At 34.7% G+C, this 15,218-nt stretch overlaps 1 protein-coding gene across 1 annotated transcript in view; it reads left to right on the forward strand.

Annotated features, from left to right (window-relative positions):
- Positions 1-15,218, forward strand: part of LOC145678641 (aminopeptidase N-like) — a 60,546-nt gene that overhangs the window by 18,262 nt on the left and 27,066 nt on the right. Inside the window, exons 4-9 of the mRNA XM_081749007.1 lie at positions 2,429-2,722; positions 5,429-5,612; positions 8,903-9,056; positions 10,491-10,572; positions 13,630-13,816; positions 14,759-14,954. Coding sequence (XP_081605133.1) covers positions 2,429-2,722; positions 5,429-5,612; positions 8,903-9,056; positions 10,491-10,572; positions 13,630-13,816; positions 14,759-14,954 — 1,097 coding nt within the window. The remainder of the gene's footprint in view (positions 1-2,428; positions 2,723-5,428; positions 5,613-8,902; positions 9,057-10,490; positions 10,573-13,629; positions 13,817-14,758; positions 14,955-15,218) is intronic.

Consider the following 15,218-nt stretch of genomic DNA (forward strand, 5'->3'; position numbering starts at 1 on the left):
TCTAGTGAACAAATGGTAGATTTACATAGAACTTCTATGTTGATCGTGCATAGAAATAGATTTACAATTTCCTTTTTTTCTATTTAGAAGATTAAATTTTAAATATGAAACAACATCGCTAATAATGTATGTTAAAATAATAGTGATATGCCACTGCTTGAGTGATAAACTGACCAAACTGGATTCAGACAGAGTCTAGGAATTATATAATATAGTCTTCTAACTACAACCCTGCTGTTAATGATACGGACACTTTTTGAAACTTTCTGGATTGTAAAAACTAATAAGATATTTCAAATCGTTTTCATGTATTTCATCCTCTGAAATGACTACTATTGATTAAATTATTTGTCAATTTTATCAATTTTATATGTTATTATTTATCACGTAGTTATTTAAATGTGGAGAAACACTTGTTGGAACGTTTCAGAAAGTTTGATCAGAAATGGCGTTAGATGCGTACATGTAAAACTGGTATGCATTTATTTAGTGTATGATCATTAGAAAATATTGTATTATTGTAATTAAAATACATGGGTCTTTGTTAAATAATTTGACTTTCAAGAAACATATAAATTATATTAACTTACATGACTAAAATGTGTGAGAGACAGAAGAAGGGTAAAAACAAATATCTTAGCAAAATAGTTGAACATTGTGACGCTAAGTGTGTAAAGCAGAAGGAACTTCGAAACAAGTAAAGTAACTTTTAGAATGCCAATCTAAACTTAAGATTCACTTTTTCGTACCCTAGTGGATTACGTTTACATAACTAAACTAGGAGACCCGTTCTTTCCCCCCCATAGTTTGGCGGAACTCACTTGAACTTATAAATTCTACTGTTCTACAATGCTATGTTAATAGTATGGAACAACATTTTGGAGTTTCAATCAATGGTTAGCGCACATTAACAATTATCAAGTGGAATTTAAATAAGGGTATCATGTGCTCAACAAGCTTTTGTGGTAACGTCTAAAGTATGGATCGCAGCTCCAGAAGGTGTAACACTTGAGACTTTCTTTTGTATTCTTGGTGCTCAACCTGTTAAATACATAAGATCAAATATCCAAACTTTCTATTTTAGTTAATTGAGGATAAGTAAGAAGTCTTGTAATTTATTATATTAAAACACAATACAAACATGTTAAGATACAAATATATCCCATTATGTTGGACAGTCTGCAGCTAGTAATCCAAAGAGCCAATGTCAGGAGTATTTGTCTAATATAGTCGTCGAGTCTCTGAAGTTTATTTTATGTTATTTATTTACTTATTTTTGCTTTTTAAGTATAAGTGCAGTTTTAAGTTTTTCTGTTGCTGCAGGGTGTGCTTTCGATTAAAAATGCAGGATGTTTCAGACGTAGTGCAACATATATTCGACCCAACATTTTCAGAACGAAGATCGGCATTGATTTTACGAGTATCAGAAATTATCTCAAAGTGAATTTACACTCGTACTTTCATCACATACAGAGTAGAACTTTATGCTGCAAACAGACCAGTTTGACGATCGGATGAGGAAGTTGGACATTGCCTAACCACCGTTTCTGCAGATTCCGAAAAAAAACGTTTAGTTACATATGACAATCTGTATTACTTTATTTTAATTAGACATGATGTGGATTTTCCACGTTTCCGGTACACATCCATGCTCTTCTGGGCTTTTGCTGAGGTCAAAGCATGCGGCACAATTAAGAAGCCTGTAACGGCTTTCCAAGATGACGCACTACATTGTAATAGGACATGCCGGATTGCTTTGACTATATTCGTGTCCTGGTGGATAGATTTTCCTCAGTGGCATATAGTACGACCCCACAGTCTGTTATTGTGGGCAGTGGGACCTTGGGTGATTTTCTACATTTCTACAACTTGTACGAAATTTCTGGAACGAATGAATAGTTTTAATGTGGTTCATTACATCTTTCCCATTTACATAACAAACGTTTTTTTTATTTCTGTTGTAGTGTACGTTCTTACCACTCATCACTAATGCAACTAAAGAATAACTGAAGATAATGATAGAGTTGAATGGACGAGTTATATAGTCCGCTTGGCATTCTACCATTTGGATCAGTTTTACATTCTACTTACGGTCGATCATTTCGTAAAGTTTGGGTCATGGAATTAGTGCAAGACTTATGAATTACCTTTCTATTCGTCTCAAAGCAGATGTACACATTTTAATGATCAAGAAAAGCTTTCGAAGGGAGCACAAGTTACTGAAACACTGTTTTGTATAAGCTAAGGAAACGGTAAAAAAATTGTTAAAACATATTATTCTTAAATAAAAGCTAACATTCACACACCACGGGTACGTAGGATTGGCTATTACGGAATGAAGAAACATGAATATTGTAGAAATAATGGTAAATGCCAAGAAAATATCAGGAGCCTTTGATCTTAAATAAGTGTTTACTTTTTGTTACAGACCTTCATATTCTGGATATGAACTTGATCACTTTCAGGAATCTCTTCCAATGTCAGCATACATTGTTGCTTTTATTGTTTCCGATTACCAACACCGTAGTAATGGAAATTACTCTGTTTGGGGTCATGAAGATTTGATGGATTATGCTGACTATAGCTTGGATGTAGCTCCAAAGATAATACAATTTTATGAATCATATTTCAATATAAGCTTTCCACTTCCAAAAATGGATTTGATTGCTATTCCGGACTTCTGGCCTGGAGCAATGGAAAATTGGGGTCTTATAACATACAAGTAAGTATATTATTTTAACAGCTGAGAATATAATACTTCGGAAGCTCATTATGTATTAACTATGTAGTATTAGGATGCATTTACAATTTGATTGAAGCAATATTCCTTGGGTTTAAAATTCCAACAGAAAAATGCCATTTTCTATTTTTTTAGAATCCAAATGTACAAAAAAAATTTAAGGAATACAACATTTCATAAAAGTAAAATAAGAGAGGTAAAAGATGTATATTGATAAGAAAGGTGAAAGTTAAGAGACCAGAGGTGAACGCTCTACCACTGATCCAGGACGGGTCCTAGAACAGGCATAATGTGCATAGACATAATAACAGCATATTGTACTGGTAACATGTTTTACATTGATGAACAGTGAAACGTACTACTTCACGCGTTGAACGCCAAAATGTTCCTATAGAAGGTCCTGGGAGCTGGGACGTCATAATCGTAGCTGCATTCAGTTCCGAATGCGATCCATCAGCTCTGTTGTAATTGTTCACACGTGTCTTAAACGTTGCAACATACATCTGTTGTAAGTAGGCAAGTACTATATGTCAATATTAATGCTGTATACAATATATTTTGGGAATCACTAGAAGAAAATATAAAGGAGACAAATCAACTAATCTTTAAGGCCAATGTACAGGGCCCCTGCGCCCGTTCCATTGACGACTAAGCATTGCGTATAATGCCGCCTGACACATATACCAAACTGACTAGGTATTCATTCATGCACAAACCATAACCTTTCTCTACTAAATTGCAATATTCTGTAGAAGACACAGAAGCTCAATCTGAAGAAATTAGCATACTCCGGCTCACTAATGGTCCATGGAAGAAAATGTAGTCCTAGATAATGGTCTTCTATTATCCCATTCATGCGCAGAGAATCGTTGTTTGTATTGCGACTTATGCACAGCACAAGGATTTTCGTCACAGTAATAATATGTATTGTGGCAGTTTACAATACCATCACGGGTAAGATCCTGCTTTATCCATAAACTGTGGATGCATTTAAGCTGGTTTCTATCTCATTTACAAAATATAACTCTTAGAGGAAAGTAGGGCATACTCAATTCCTTAACACGATATAATAAAAAATTGCGATGCAAAATGCGCCAGAAATTCTCTTGGATACTGTATATTCTGTGTGGTTACCCTTCTCATCGAAGAACTAGCGACGCTTTACGCGTTGCAACTCATATTCCTCCACTTCAGCTATTATGATTATTGGCTACCTGTACGTTATAAAACTTCAAAGCTTCTATGATCCTACAATTGCTGTTGCATGATCAGGAACGTCCAAGTATCAGGATGTTTTCAGTTGGGTAAGAATCTTGGTATAGGTATGCTGCTTCTAGCTTATCCGTTTACTCTTCTATAACAGAAATGAATGTCTGCATATACTTTGTTACTATAACGATGTACTATTTTCCCTTTTGGAAAGCGAATACTTAATTATTACAAAAAAAGATTGCCTCAACATATAGTACTGTCCATGGTGATGTGCAATGTTCAGCCTTCTATCTAGTGGTAGGTGACTAAATGTTTGAAGACGCGCCTAACAAAAAGACGAGAAAATTGTTACTGTCTGGTATACGCAAGAGTGAGACGTGACAATTTACTGTCTTATTGTGGATATAGAAGCCAAACATGTTAGGTGTTAGGCGCACTGATACTGCCAGGCGGAGTCCACTAGATTTCTTACTTAAGAAAAGGGTGTTTCATTCCGTAGGTCATTATGTATTCAGTTCTTTACTTATTGTTTCTAGTGCGTATTAAGCTAGGCATTTTCATTTTAGGTTTCTTTGTCTTTGTTTATTTATTTTGTGATCACCAGAATCGCAAGGCCATTCGTAAATTGGGTCACATCATTCTGGGCTATGTCAACATCCCCGACTATTCCAGCTTCAATTACAACATATCTTTTTATGTCATTCGGTATATCTTTTCCGTTTCCCGTGAAGTTAGGCATGCTAATTGAATTTTGCTTCTACCTTCTTTTTAAAATTGGAAACAATTACCTCGTCATCCATTGCTTACAACCCCTATCTGATTTTTTAAAATATTTAGTGTACCGTTAGATTACTTCTGCCACGCATTCATTCGGTGAATCTCCACAGGATGGAAGAGCAATACCTTGAGGATGCAGCATATTTTAACAAGAATTTACCAGGTAAAGGATATACGATTTCTTTGGAAGTACATATTTACTACCTTTCAAATTCCTATGATTATCGTGATAGGCAGGTGTGAAATAAATTTTTGCAACATTTTTGAAGGTTTATAGCTCCACTTCTGTGCATTTTCTGACTCTTTGTCAGGTAAATGTTTGTCATGGTATGGTGAGAGGAATCTTTGGTTTGAGTGTTTCCATTATTTTTGGAATACATACATGTAGTTTTGATATTTTTAAATACGTATATATTTCATTATTAGTAAGCAAAATACTATATGTTACGAGGTGAAATATTATTAGCGTATTTGCAAAGGAGAAAGGTGAATCATGCAATAAAGTCTACTGTTATTACTTCAAAAGCACATTAAACTACATATACTTTACTAAGGCAAAATTGCTATTAAAAATATAAACCTTTAAAATGTGATAATAGTTTGTCAGTAATATTCACAAAAAATAGAACAAGTCAATTTTACAAAATTGAAAATAATGAAATATTTTATTAACATAATTTACATGTAAATTTATTTTAGTGATCCTTTGCCATTCTATAACCCAAACGAAGATACTATATCTGTTAAACAAAGTACAATATCAGTAATTGCTCACGAAGAAGGTCATCAGTGGACTGGTGATTTGGTTACAACTCATTGGTGGAGTGACATTTGGCTAAATGAGGGATTTGCAGCTTTCTTACAACATATAGGTGTTCATGGGGTAAGTAAGTAACTTGCCTATGGAAGAAGTCCATTGCGTTGGGTTTACTAAACAACTTAGTTTTATTGTAATTTTTTTAAAAATTAATAATTTCTTAGATTCTTGATCCTTCGATCTGTTTAGAGATAACTTATGTTCAGTCTAAATTTTTATTCTGTGAAACAGTATCAAATTTATTGCACATTACTTATTTTGTAATTAAAAAAATAGTGCAGCGTTTAGTATAAATAGTGTCAAACATGATTATAGTAGGAGTCTAAAACTTTCTGAAATATATATCAGCATATAAAGCCATTCCGGGAATGGATTTCGAATGAAAAATAGGTAATTCTAACCTGGGCATAATGATAATGAAACATACTGTTTTGGTCCGTCCTCTGACAACTGCAAGTTATCAATAAATAACACAACTTTTTTTATATTAAATCAATTAGAAATGATATGTTGATGAATCCACTGAATTTTGTACAGTTTACTGGTATTGAGAACATACGGTATGTATTTAATTACCTCGTATATTATTTGGTCTAGGAATTAATTCGTGCGGGTGGACAAGAGATGGCGCAACGAACGGAGCGTCCCACACTTCCGTGTATCCACACATGTGTTGCAAACCCCTGTCATCGCGTATCGTTCGTAGTATAGTGCAGTGGATTAAAGCGTCAACAACACCAGTTTGTTGTTAAGTGAACATGGCGCAATTTGTGCCTGATAAAGTGTTTTTGCGGGGTGTCCTGCTGCATTACTTTAACATGCAGAAAAGTGCGACTGAAAGTCATCGTATTTTAGTGGAAGTGTATGGTGACCATGCTCTAGCTGAGCGAACGTGTCAGAAGTGGTTTGCACGGTTTAGAAGTGGTGATTTCGGCTTGGCAGACCAAGAGCGAGCTGGACAGCCAAAAAATTTCAAGACGAAGAATTGACAGCATTGTTCGAGCAGGATTCGTGTCAAACGCAGAAACAACTTGCAGCAGCATTAGGCGTTGATCAAACAACATTCTCCAAACGCTTGAAAGCCATGGGAATGATTCAAAAGATGTCACATTGGGTTCCACATGAATTGAAAGACAGAGACGTTGAAAGACGAAAAACCATTTGCGAATTGCTGCTTCAACGACAGAGCAGAAAGGGGTTTCTGCATCGAATTATTACGGGTGATGAGAAGTGGATCCATTACGAGAACCCTAAACGAAAAAAGGCCTGGGTGAAACCAGGTGAACCAGGTCCATCACAACCAAAACGAGATATTCACTGTGCAAAGGTTACGCTGTGCATATGGTGGGATATGAAAGGTGTGGTGTATTATGAGGTGCTGTAACCGGGTGAAACTATGAATGGAGAACGTTATCGACGACAATTAATGCGTTTGAAGCAAGCTCTGGCCAGAACACGACCAGAATGGGAGAACAGACATGATAAACTTATTGTTCAACATGATAACGCTCGCCCACATGTCGCAAAACCGTTCAAAACCTATTTAGAAAATGTCGGATGGGAAGTTTTACCCCACCCGCCGTATTTACCAGACGTTGCTCCTTCGGACTACTACTTGTTCGATTGCATGAACAACGATTTGATTGGACAGCGGTTTACTTCTTCAGAAGATATCGAAACATGGGTCTCTGACTGGATCGCTTCCAAGGATGAGGACTTCTTTCGCCACGGAATCCGTACATTGCCTGACAGATGGGCGAAAGTGGTGGCTAGCGATGGACAATATGTTTCTTAAGGTATTTATGTATTTTGTGTTTGTACTACAGCTTCAATGTGTGCGTACCAACCGCACGAATTAATTCCTAGACCAAATACTTTGCTGAAATCTGTTAACTCTGTTCTTGCCACTTTAAATACGTAAGTAAATCATATTATTCTTATTACTGTTATTATAATAAGTATAATCAAGGACGTTCTTTCGCTTTCTGTGGAGGTCTGTGTTCCATTGGCTCTCACACCGCGAGTTCAATGTAAATGGAAATAAGGCGAAGATCAGTTGTTGGTGTGGGTATATCCAACATACTACCTGGTTGTGGCAGTTCACTTACACCATAAACATACGTAAGGACAGAGTGAACGTGAGACCTCCTTAGAGCATCAAAAGTGCTTATATGCTGTACAAGTTCAAACTGGGATCAAACACCACTGCAGCGGGGCGGAAGATATGCAAGGCCATTGGTGAGGGTATCGTGACTAAGTGAATAGTGAGGTGATGTTTTAACAAGATTAAGGACGGTGAGGAAACACTTGAAGACGCACGACGTTTTGAAAGACCAACACATGTACACAATCTAGATCTTCAGGCAGCAATTGAGGCGAACAGTGAATAGGCATGTGAGGAAATGGGACTACAATTCAGTGTGAGTGGATAAAGCATTCGGAAGCACCTTCATTAACTTGCGAATCACTACAAGCTGTGTGGAAGCATCACACATTATTTGACTCCGGGCCAGAAGGCAACGCGAGAAGACACCTGTGTTTCTTTCCTAACTGGTCTAAGGAAGGAGGCATTTCTGGACAGGGTGTTGACATGTGCTGAGAAGTTGGTCTTGTAGGAATCTCAACGGTACCGTCATCATTGGTTAGCATCTCATGAACAGACCGAAATCAGCACTGCATCTGAAGAAGATCCTTCTGTATATATAGTGAACTGCTCGCGGCATCGTGCATCGGGAACTCCTACCAGCTACTCAGAGCAACAATGCACTGTTTACTGTCAGCACTTCAATCGTATTCAAGAACTCCAAACCTTGGAGTCAGCACTACTGAATCGCAAAGGTGTCCTCCTTTACAGGAGAACGTTAAGTCCCACGTGGCTAGGAAGTCCCGGGATACCATTCTACTTCTTGGATGGGAAACACTATTGCATCCTCCATACTTCGCTGACACTGCACCGTCCGATTATCACCTGTTCCATTTCTTGGACAATCACCTTAGAGAACGCCAGTTCAAATTCCTTTTACAGGTGTAAAATTCACTTGATATATTCTTCGACCTATGGCCCACCAAATTCTACCGGGATGGAATTTATGGCTTTCCAGTACGTTGACAGAAGGTCGTCGATGCTGACGATAACTATTGTTGATCTTCCAGGTACGTCTTAGGTGACATATCGATATTCGAAGGTGGTGGTTGCAGAAGTGCCGGAACTTTCTTGATTATCTTTATGTATTATGTATAGTTTTGTAATGTACTGTAAATATCAATAAATTATATCATTAACACAGTCAAACACACCGGTAATAGCGTAAGTGTTAATACTTGCACTTTAATTCTTTTGATCATCATAATTATAGGTAGAGCCTGGATGGAAATATGACCAGCAGTTCGTGATATCTGAACTACAATCTGCACTCGAATATGACTCAGGCAACAGACGACCGATATCCATGAATGTTAGTTTCCCCGATGAAATTATGAATATGTTCGATACCATCACTTATAATAAAGGTAATAACTTACGAATATTTAGTTACACCCATTTTCTTTTATCTAATTCTGTACTCGTCATTTTCACTGATCATTACAAACTAGGCTTTGAGAGAGACCTGTAAAATTAAACAAATGGTTTGACAATTTAAGGAAAAAGTTCACTGCAGGTCTCATATACTTAACAAGTTATTTATGGTATGCAAAGATCTTTTTGAAATTTTGTGCTCTGAGATGAAATAATAGAAATGTGTTAATATCAAGAGTGTTTATATGAAAGGTTAATGCATAAGACAACTATTATTTTTATGTATTGCGTATGTGGGGCTCGATAAGAGCCTTCGATATAGCGTGTGGAGTAGTACTGTCATATACTGGTTATATGCGAAGCGAAAGCGAACTTGGAAACCGAAGTATGGACTTTGAGGAAGGGAACATAAGCAAACAACACAATCCCTCGTCGACATCAATGTTCGGAACAAAAGCAGACAGCGCGTTTTGTGTTAATACAAGAAGGCAATTTCTAGTACGGGAAAATTATTACCCATAGAGGGTGTAGCAATGATAAATAATTTTGTACAAACAGTGAATATTAGAGGATTGCACACTCCAATGATAATTCATCGGATTGTAGAATGTAGTTAATATGCAGAAGACATATATCTTGTTTTGTAGATCGAGGTAAGTTATATAATGTCGTCTTCTTTTCTTATCTAAAAAAAAACATCTACGGAGAAAGATGTAGACTTGAATATATTGATGATTCTACGTAACCATTTAACGTAAAAGTTATTCCAGGGTGAGAAATCGTTCCACCTGCATTGTCACACATCATAGTGTCATACAGGAAAGCTTTTTTGTGAGGTTTGGCACGGTATAGAACACGAAACTACATATTGAGAACAATTTTGCAATTGATCGATACAACATTGAAGTACTACAGACTGCAGTGATCCACGCATATACAAGAATGTGCATTTTCTCGAGAAGAGACGGTTCCCAGCGGTTCGTTGGTCTCCACGGTCTTCTAGCATGTGACTATTGTAACATATGTAGAATGTTGGTCGGCATCTTGTTCGTTATTTTCCTTCAGAAAGTTGTAATATGTGTAGCATGTAAACATACAAGCAGTTAGTTAGGTGATTTATTAGAATCACATTTAACGCGTGTTTATTAGAGAGTGATTAAGTTATGAGAGTTTGGTGAATCCAAGCTATAGGTATTGTACAGTGCTGAAATTATCACATATATATTATGAATATATGCATTTCCTCCATATTCACATAATGACTGGGTGGCATAAAGCACATTCAAGTTTTTCTTGGCGTTGAAACTTTAACAAGCAGATATGTATGAATTTATATTTTATGAATTTTTGTAATTTGTTGAAACTCCTTCATTTATATGAGTACTTTACAATGAATAATTTTATATTGTTAAATGTTTGACTTACAGGTTCGTCTGTCATAAGAATGGTGCAGCACACATTAACACCAGAAGTATTCAGGAGAGGAATGAATCGATATTTAAATAGCAGGTAGAAATTCTAATACTTGAATACTCCAATATTTCATAGTAATCAATGCATCACATTATATCAGTAGTAGTTAGTTCATTATGGTTCGATGAGTCCTGGGTTTATTTCAGCCCAGCGTCTTTGGATTATAGTTTCGAGAATCTAGGTAGAGAGTAAATCATTTAGATGATAATAGCCACAACATTTGATTCTTGGAGTCAATATAATATTTCCTCATATTCGAAGCTAATCTTATATATAACAAATTTCGACTTGAATTGCTGAAAGCTCGCATATCTCGGTAATGATAAATTAGAAAAAAAAACATTTTTCTTTCAAGTACCACATGTCATTCTTAATGACTCAAGTGATTAAAACAGTTTTGCTATTGTAGATTCTCGTACTTATAATCCTGCGTTATTGAAGGGAAATTAAATTTGTAAATAATAGTATTGTAATTGGTATTAGTACAAATTTGTAATTGTTAGAAAGTTCTAGAGAGTCATCTCCTTACAGAAGACGAACATTGGTCCTCTTCTATAAGGAGATTTAGCAGTTTGTTTGTTTACTCTTTCGTGTTCAAAGTCTACTAAATATTTTGTCTTGTTATAAGTAATAATTGTTTCAGATTTCTATTTTGAGGCAGGCGAAGTGGACACGAAATTATGCATACTGTTCCGAACACATACAATCCTATATCGTTCGAATTTGTATATTGTCAAGATGTTTCGAGATTAACCAGTATGTACATTAGTGCGATGGAGCTCGTTTTTTTTCTGGTTGAAACAATCTTTAGTAAGCTCTCTCATATTTTGTTCGATAGTACCGACTTAACTAGTAATTTGGCTTTAAGAGTTTTACTAGATGCCTTGTAGTAAAGGAAATGACAATTATCCCTTTATAATTGAATGGATCAGCCAAGGTTGTCATAACATCCACACTTAATTGCTTTTCCGCTAGACCATCAAATCTTTACATAAATAGAGATAATTTTTCGATATTTAGACTATACTTCAACCAATAACAAGAACTTCATTCTAAATATTAATTGACTTATTAAGCAAACATTTTTTTATAAATTTACATCTTACTTTCATTTGGTACAATTGTTATTCAGGCGACTCATTATTATTGGCATTACCACATCCTCTTGAGTTTTCAATAAATGGGTTCTATATACCTGAGACTAGAAGAAACCTCACTTTGTAGTCGCATCGACCTCGTTGACTTGTTATAAAACCATAAATACATTTTGTTTTCACAAAACTTGTCAATAGATATTGTTTTTCTTTAGAATGCAGATCCAGAACATTTACTCAGTACTCCTTAATGGAAATTTCAGAATATCCAGCAGCGTCACGGTAGTTTAGAAGACTAAAAAAGGTTACAAGTTCTAAAGGAGTTAACTGTCAAGTAGAAGTATTCATTTGCCTTTGACCTTCAAAAATTCCGCATTTCTGATTACAGATATATTACTTAAACAGAACGAAGCCGAAAAACACTAATATATTCCTTTTCAATAACACAAAGCATGACATATGTAATTGCACTTGATATATTGAATAATGATCAGCTTCGTCTTTTTTCTAAGTTGGTAATAACGTCGGGTAACTGAAAAACGTATTACAATAAAAGGTAGACTCTATTTTAAGGAATTCTCCTTATGCAAACTTTGAGCAAACTTAATTGAAGATGCATAGTTCTCATCGAAAGTATCAATGATTATTTCCATAGATTTGAAGGTATTATCATAATAGATATAACTGTAGTGTATACATCTCATCTCATTAACGTAGACAGTGGTTTAAGCATAAGTAGCGGCGCTGATTTGTGAGGGAGCTTTAATATATACCTTTCATATTTGACAGAAGAAGATCAACTCCGGGAAAGTCAGAAAGTGCTTACTCTGCATTTCTATGTAGTTTGTGTGAGTGACAGGTTATATTTAGTATATGGTAAGCAGAGTGAAATCAGATTGGATAAAAATAACACTATCCTAGAAACACGACAACTGAAGTTATTGCCTTACCGTTGTGTGCAAAATATGCGATTACATCACAGAAGAAGAATGTGCTATTACAACTGTTTCTTTGAGAACAACACAGTTAAGACTGCATTGTTTAAAGATGTGTGTGTTTGCGACCTATATAAAAACAGCAAATGCAAGTTTTCAGCCTTGTAGAATAAGCTTCACCTAAATGATATTTATACTGAATATTTGGATTTGAATTGTGAAGTTTTCTTGAATTATGCATACACTAGTATAAACTGTATGAAGACTACATTAATGAATTAAGTATGTTAAATATTATACAAGTATTTTTGGGTAAACCTGAACATTTCATTTTGTCATAAATTCAATATATTTAATTTATCCTGAATGACTGACATCTTTGAAGTAAATTTTCTGAAAGGAGAGACTATTTATTCCTGTACATGTCTATGATCAACAGTTTCCAGTTGCTAATATATAAATGCCCAACAGGTACATGAATGATTTCAGGTATCAATAAAGCAAAAACATATTTATCTCTTCAAGTCATCATGATGTTCCTTAAGATTTAGCCGCATCTTCATAAAGCATAGGAGTTAGCAGGAACATTAGTGGGAGATATAACTATGCCACCTACCTATTAAACATTTAATCCTCTGGGTATTGTAGGTGCTAAGTTTGTAAGTGAAATAGGAAACGACCCTGGCACTTCTATTACTATTAATTGTCACCTTCTCCAAACAATGCTATCAACTCTTCTGTTAATGTCTTGAATAAAAACTGAATATCTTTAAATTGAATAAATCTTTCATTATATTAGGAAATTATCAGAGCAAAATCCAAACAATTTCCAAAATCAATCAGCTTCAAAAATTGCGAGATCCCGTTCTGAACAGCATAAACGTGAACACGAAGCGTGTGTTCAAGGAATATTTCATGAGGCAAAAGAAAATGTTCAGACATTTAGAGGAACAAATTTAATTTAAGTGATGCCATTATTATTATTATTATTAATAATAATAATAATAATAATAATAATAATAATAATAATAATAATAATAACATGTGATCCTTTTTATGGAAAGAGCTTACAACTACACAACCAGACAATACTTATATGGAGCTCTAGATGCACAAGCAAAAGAGGATGGAGTAGTGTTTCCCGACAACATTACAGTGGAGGAAATATTTGAATCTTGGGTGTTGCAAGGAGGTTATCCTATACTTACAGTAACCAGAGATTATGAAGGAGGTTCCGCAACAATACAGCAAGTTAGTAAACGTACTTTGACATATAATGTTCAAATTTAGAATGCAATTATAAAAGAGAGTTTACATATTTTTCAGTCCACTCAAATTGCAGCTAATAAATTCTTAAGTCAATCGACCAAATTAAGGTAAGTTAAATGTTCTCAATCTATTTTTTAAATATGAGTGCAATTTGTACTTTACGTTTTGGGGTTAATATGGAAGAACTTATATGGTTGAAACTTTTAGTCGTATATTAACATTTTTCACATATTCTTTAAATGCAGCTAAAATGTCAAATTCTTAAAATTGTTATATAATTATTATTACTGTAAGTGAATTATTAAATTGATAAACAAAAGTTATATATAAAGAGTAGTTATATCATATTTAATGTGATGTTGAGAGTGACTAGTATTTTAACAGTATCTCTTATCATTTACTAATACAAAGTAACTATTTAATCTTAACAAAATGAAGTTATGTAAATTTTACTTTAGTTGTGTTAGAAAATATTTGTTAGATTGGTAATAAGGCTATGCGATTTTCATAATTTAGATTAACAAATGTGTTAGAGAAACTTTTCAGTTAATATACTTAGTACTCTTTTTTAAAAAAGTACTTAAATGTATTGGACAACATAATCTGATTTTCCTCCCTAAGGTATGATAAGGCGCCACGTATACCATGTTATGTAGTATACTTTGGAAGCACTGTGGAAGTATTCAGATATGAGTGAAAATTTGTTACATATGCATTTAAAGTCGGTGTGCATAAAATAGTAAACTAATGTAATATTCAATGACGGGTTCTTTTAAAGGATTTGAATTCTATGTCATATGCCAGAAATGTATATGTTTATAGAAATGTAATTCATTTAACATGTTTATAGAAATTTAAATTCACATTTTAATATTGACACACAATTTACTACTTGTGTGACACATTTTGATTTCCTTTATGCAGAAAAGATTCTACGCAGGTAACTTAGTAAACGCTACAAGTGACCAATTATGGGTTGTTCCTTTGTCGTATACTACGCAAGAAGAACTAGATTTTGAAACAACAGCTCCGAAGGAATTTCTACGAAATGAGAAGCAGATAACTTTGGAAGACCTCCCTGGCGATGATCAATTTATTATTTTCAATATCCAACAAACAGGTACGTATTATTTTTTCGAAGAGTATTAAAAGCTTGTTTTAATTGAACGAACGAAAAAAATCTCTTGGAATTATATATTTTATTAGGGCATTGGTATAAATATATATGATTTGCGTTACAAAATAATGCGATGCTAGATCAAAAAGATACCAATATACCTTAGCATCCGAGGATGGCCCTTTGATATAGACAATTTCCTGAAACTTAAATTATTGTACCTCCATCCCTAACTCTTGAAATCATCTAAAGGACGAGTTGGTCAAG

Source organism: Thermobia domestica, chromosome 2 (genome assembly GCF_964235325.1).
Source record: "Thermobia domestica chromosome 2, izTheDome1.hap1.1, whole genome shotgun sequence".
In the NCBI taxonomy this organism is placed as follows: Eukaryota; Metazoa; Arthropoda; class Insecta; order Zygentoma; family Lepismatidae; genus Thermobia; species Thermobia domestica.